The sequence below is a fragment of the Propithecus coquereli genome, unplaced genomic scaffold (genome assembly GCF_000956105.1).
Source record: "Propithecus coquereli isolate 6110/MARCELLA unplaced genomic scaffold, Pcoq_1.0 Scaffold709, whole genome shotgun sequence".
In the NCBI taxonomy this organism is placed as follows: Eukaryota; Metazoa; Chordata; class Mammalia; order Primates; family Indriidae; genus Propithecus; species Propithecus coquereli.
This window is the reverse complement of record NW_012153163.1, coordinates 420,164-426,148: the sequence shown is the minus strand read 5'-3', so window position 1 is coordinate 426,148 and position 5,985 is coordinate 420,164. Positions and strand designations below refer to the sequence as shown.

The 5,985-nt window shown below is 36.0% G+C and overlaps 1 protein-coding gene across 1 annotated transcript in view; it reads left to right on the top strand.

Annotated features, from left to right (window-relative positions):
• LOC105824025 (ankyrin repeat and KH domain-containing protein 1-like) overlaps positions 1–5,985 on the top strand; it is a 198,639-nt gene that overhangs the window by 45,204 nt on the left and 147,450 nt on the right. The window contains exons 3-5 of the mRNA XM_012661359.1: positions 2,341–2,497; positions 3,462–3,609; positions 4,976–5,123. Of these exons, the coding sequence (XP_012516813.1) occupies positions 2,341–2,497; positions 3,462–3,609; positions 4,976–5,123 (453 nt within the window). The remainder of the gene's footprint in view (positions 1–2,340; positions 2,498–3,461; positions 3,610–4,975; positions 5,124–5,985) is intronic.

Genomic DNA, 5,985 nt, shown 5'->3' with positions numbered 1-5,985 from the left:
GCTGGTCTCGAACTCCTAGCCTCAAGCAATCCTCCTGCCTCGGCCTCCCAAAGTGCTGGGATTACAAGTGTGAGCCAGCATGCCCGGCCAGAAACTATTGAATTTTAAATTTTTGTGTATTTTGACAAACTCCAGACATTGAATATAATATTGTGTCCAAAGAAATTGTCAAATGTATTTTAAAGTAATGTGCCCTTTTCTAAGACCGGTGCAAGTTAATTGTTTGATGAATACTTTTTTTGTGCTTCAGTATTTTTACTTGCTTTTTAGACATTGTGTTAAGCCTGTAACATTCTAGAGGAATTTTTAGACTTAAGTTTGTGTTTTTAATTGTAAGATTGTGGTAGACATTGCTAGCCCTTCTTAAGGGAGATAGAATTCTTGACACTATTTTAATTTAAACAAAGTGAAGTTGAAAATGTTTTTTTTCTTTAAGATTCTTTGAAATTCTTAAAGGAAATTAAGAATCAAGGCCATATCAAGAAGGACTTTAGGCCGGGCACAGTGACTCACACCTGTAATCCTAGCACTCTGCGGGGCTGAGGCAGAGGATTGCTTGAGGTCAGGAGTTCGAGACCAGCCTGAGCAAGAGCAAGACCCCATCTCTCCTAAAAATAGAAAAAGTAGCCTAGTGTCGTGGTGCTCTACTGTAAGTCCTAGCTACTCCAGAGGCTGAGGCAAGAGGATTGCTTGAGCCCAGGAGTTTGAGGTTTCAGTGAGCTACGATGACGCTACTGTGCTCCACCCGTGGTGACAGAGCGAGACTCTGTCTCAAAAAAAAAGGGGGACTTTAAAAATTATTTTGTAGATTATAAATATGATACATGTGAAATAGCTAAAACAATGTGAATTGTATTAAGTAGATAATAAAGCCTTCCGATTGTCAATGTTTACATATACTTTTCCTCTTGTGGTGATACAAATCTGTGTATATATTTGAACATACATAAGTTTTTAAAAATGAAATAGAATCATGCTATATAAAATGTATTAAAACTTTTTTTTTTTTTACTTATTGTGGGCATACTTCCATGACAGTTTATGTTGATCTTTCTCCTTTTATTAAAGCATGAGAATATTTTATTGCTTGGATACACCATAATTAATATTACCAGTTCCTTCTTGAGGAATATTTAGCTTATACCTGATTTTTCTTTTTCTTTTTCTTTTTTTGAGACAGAGTCTCGCTGTGTTGCCCGGGCTAGAGTGCCGTGGCATCATCCTAGCTCACAGCAGCCTCAAACTCCTGAGCTCAAGCAATCCTTCTCTCTCAGCCTCCTGAGTAGCTGGGACTACAGGCAGGCGCCACCATGCCCGGCTAATTTTTTCTATGTTTTTAGTTGTCCAGCTGATTTCTTTCTATTTTTAGTAGAGACGGGGTCTTGCTCTTGCTCAGGCTGGTCTCGAACTCCTAAGCTCAAATGATCTACCCGCCTCGACCTCCCGGAGTGCTAGGATTACAGGCATGAGCCACCGTGCCCGGCCTACCTGATTTTTCAGTAGCACAAATTATGCAATTGTTTATATCCTTATGTATCTGTAACTATTCTTACTCATGCAACTATCTCTATAGGACAGATTTTTAGAAAGTGGTATCACTGTTTAAAAGGGTATTTGTATTTAAAACTTAGATTATTTTTGTCAAATTAGTCATTTGTATGTATTTCGATCAACAGTTTCTGAGAGGGCCTCATACCTCAACAACTTTTTTGGTCAATTTTATAGATGAAAAATAGTATCTTACCGTTTTAGTTCGCCTTCATTTTATATTATTAGTAAATTGTGTGGTAGCTCTTTATAAATGATGATATAAATTTGTTGGATGTTGTGTATATGATTTTTTAATTTTTGTTTTATTATAAGTGTGAACTTATTTTAATTTAAAATGTTGTCCCAGAAGATTGTTCTGAGTGGGTATTTGACCAAAGAAACTGTTGGATTGTTTGTTATAGAATTATAGAATATCCGCTTCATTACTACTGAAAATAACATATATAGACAGATATCCTATACTAGAAATCATATGATATGACTGTACTTTGAAAGAAATCTCATTGGTTTCATACAGTAAGCATTGTATTAAGTTACATTTGGAGTTAGGTAGAGGACAGATTAATATTATATGCATTGTAAAGATAGACTAAAACATGGGTGGTTATGCCATGGACTTTTGACATAGTGACAGAATTGAAATTATCAGTCTTATCTTCTGTCAGCCTTGTCTGTGGATACTGTGCCATTTTTTTTCCCTAGATAATAGTGTTTAGAAATGTAATTACAATTTGCACTTTTATACTTTTTCTTGCCCTGCACTACCTGATTGATTGATGCACACTGAAGGAATTGGCAAATTGTCAACTGCTGATGGTAAAGCTTTTGCAGATCCTGAGGTACTCCGGAGACTGACATCCTCAGTTAGTTGTGCACTGGATGAAGCTGCTGCTGCACTGACACGGATGAAAGCAGAAAATGGCCACAATGTAGGACAAGTGGACACGTATGTATTTCATGACTTTGGCTGGGTATTAGACATTTTCTTGAGTAGATTTTGGGGAAGTAGCCAATTTTTGTGAAATATATCTTTTGGAGGAGCTTATAAACTTTAGCCAAATGAATATTAGAATGTATATTTTAAGTGGAAATATAAATGTATATGTATTATGTAGGTATAAAAATGGATATTTTTATTCTTGCATTCAACTCTTATTCATTGAGCATTCTTGTGAAATATACTATACTAGAGTCTATGAGAAATCCAAACTGAATAAGACCTGTTTGCCACTTTGAAGGAAGATAATTCTAAAGGTTATAGTAGTAAACTCTAAACTGACTGCTTGAGTAGTAATAAATGAAATGAGTTTATCAATACAATAAGCTAAATACTGACTACTCAGGTATGGTCCATGAGCTAGCAGTATCAGCATCACCTCAGAGCTTCTTAGAAATGTAGAATCTCAGGCCCTACCTCAGATCTAATGAATTAGAGTCTGCACTTTTAACAAGAAATGTGAGTGATTTGTATGCCCATTGAAGTTTGAGAGCCATTGATCTAGTTAGTCATTCTGCAGTAAAATTGTTTTCTTCGATTTTCACCTTCACTGTTACCAAATACATTTTTAAGCCATAGGATTATACCCCAAAATGTCCTTGGGAACCATTATACTAGTAGAGTTTAAAAATTTGTCTATTTAATGCTTCGTTACAGTATGTTAGAAGATTTTGGAAGATAAAAATGACAGCTATTTTCAAATTCACTTACTGGCTTTCTGGCTTGGTTGATATACATGAATAATTAGAGTTCCAAACAAGATGCTCAACATTTAAGATGTTCATACAGTTTTTTTTCCTCTTACTATATTAACATTTTTCTGTGTATGACTAACTCTTTATATTTAATGTAATTTATTATAGGGCCTTGTATCTTTCTGTATCAGGTAATTGTTGAATGGTTTTGTTTTCAGTCGCAGTCTGGCAGAAGCTTGTTCAGATGGGGATGTTAATGCTGTTCGTAAATTGCTAGATGAAGGCAGAAGTGTAAATGAACATACAGAAGAAGGAGAAAGCCTGCTGTGTTTAGCTTGTTCTGCAGGGTATTATGAATTAGCTCAAGTAAGCAGAAATAATCTTCATTGATTAAAATTGTGCAAGGGTTTGATGTTTTATTTATTTTTTATCACTTACAGAAGAAATTATTAGAGGACAGGATCTTCTCCTCCCCTCCTTCCCTTTTTGGCAGTAGGTAAAATAGAAACAAATGAGCAATTTGTTTTGTTGCCTATACATACAACTAGGATTGGTCCGTTTTTCTGCTACTTACTCAAAACTAATCCTAATGAATAAGAAACAAATAGAAATAATAATCATATTTTAAACTCGTCTTTAGAAGTAATACACAATTGTAATGGAAAGTAATTGTTATTTTCATTCTATTCAGATTACTCCAATGCTTTTAATTTTTTTACTTCTATGTTCGAGCAGTGTTGGGAATTAGTCCTATTTTTACCAGTTTCTGTCTTATGAGAATAGTTCTGCTGTCTTGCTAGATAACCTCAAGCATAATACACATTACTTGACAAGAGCAGTCACATTTTATAATTGAATGGCTAATGTGAGTACCTACTTTATTTAAAGATTAATAGGGCCAGGTGCAGTGGCTGACACTTGTAATCCTAGCACTCTGGGAGGCCGAGGTGGGCGGATTGTTTGAGCTCAGGAGTTCGAGACCAGCCTGAGCAAGAGCGAGACCCTGTCTCTACTGAAAAATAGAAATAAATTACTTGGACAGCTAAAAATATATAGAAAAAATTAGCCGGGCGTGGTGGTGCATGCCTGTAGTCCCAGCTACTTGGGAGGCTGAGGCAGGAGGATCGCTTGAGCCCAGGAGTTTGAGGTTGCTGTGAGCTAGGCTGACGCTCCGGCTCTCTAGCCTGGGCAACAGAGTGAGACTCTGTTTCAAAAAAAAAAAAAAAAGATTAATAGGTAATGAGGCCAGGTGTGGTGGTTCATGCCTGAAATCCCAGCACTTTGGGGAGGCCAAGGCGGGAGGATCACTTGAGGCTAGGAGTTCGAGACCAGCCTGGGCAACATAGTAAGACCCTATCTCTACAAAAATAAAAAAAATTGGCCGGGCATGATGGCACACGCCTATAGTCTTGGGAGGCTCAGGCAGGAGAATCACTGAGGCAGGAGTTTGAGGCTGCAGTGAGCTATGATCCTACCACTGTACTCTAGCCTGGGTGACAGAGCAAGACCCTGTCTTTAAAAAAAAAAAAAATAATGGTATTGTAAAATGTTACATATAACCTGGCATTTTGAGTAGTGAAGATTTGTATATTTTCCTAAAAGGTGTTTACTATTGATTTTTCCTCACCCTTCCCTATTCTAAAAGAATATCTTCATAGATTCAGTATATTCTCTAGAAATACTATTAGTAGTATGAACTAACAATTTCTCTGTGTGTATATGTGTTTTAAAGGTATTGCTTGCTATGCATGCTAATGTTGAAGATCGAGGGAATAAAGGAGACATAACTCCCTTGATGGCAGCTTCCAGTGGAGGTTACTTAGATATTGTGAAATTATTACTTCTTCATGATGCAGATGTCAACTCCCAGTCTGCAACAGGTATGTAGAGAGTGATACATTAATTGGGGGAAAATTGACACAGTTCATTGTAACCTGAAAGAGAAAAAAAATTGATTCCTGGGGAAAACCAGTATAAACTTACAGAAAAATCTTAACTCTTGTGTAGGATCTCTGAGTAAAATACAAATTAATTTGATATCTTCAGAAGTCTTTAAAACAAACTCAGATTATGTTTGGTCAAGATTGACAGTTTTTATGGTATGTGTATATATTTATATATGTACACACACCCACGCACACACACACACAATGGGATATTATTCAGACTTAAAAAAGAGGACATCCTGTCCTTTGCTACAAGATGGATGGACCTGGAGGACATTATGCTAAGTGAAATCAGCCAGACACAGAAAAATATTTCATGATCTCACTTATATGTGGAATCTTCAGGGGGAAAAAAGGTCAAATAGAGATAGAGAATAAAATATTGGTTACCAGGGTTGGGGAAGGAAATGGGGACATGTAGGATACAAAGTAGCAAATATGTAGGATGAACAAGCTGAAAAATCTAATGTATAGAATGAGGACTATAGTTAATAATAGTTTATTATATTCAGGATTTTTGCTAAATGAGTAAATTACAACTGGTCTTGCCACAGAGTTAACCCACAAAATTGGGTTAACTGTGTGAGATAATGAGTGTGTTAATTTATTCCACTATGGTAACCATTTTACTATATTTATAACATGATGTTGTATACCTTAAATACGCACAACAAAATTTTATTTTTTAAAAAAAGATTTCCCTAAGAGCAGATTTTTGGTGCTCTTACCACAAACAAAGGTGATGGATATGTTAATTTTCTTGGCTATGGTAACCATTTTACTATATAAGGATATC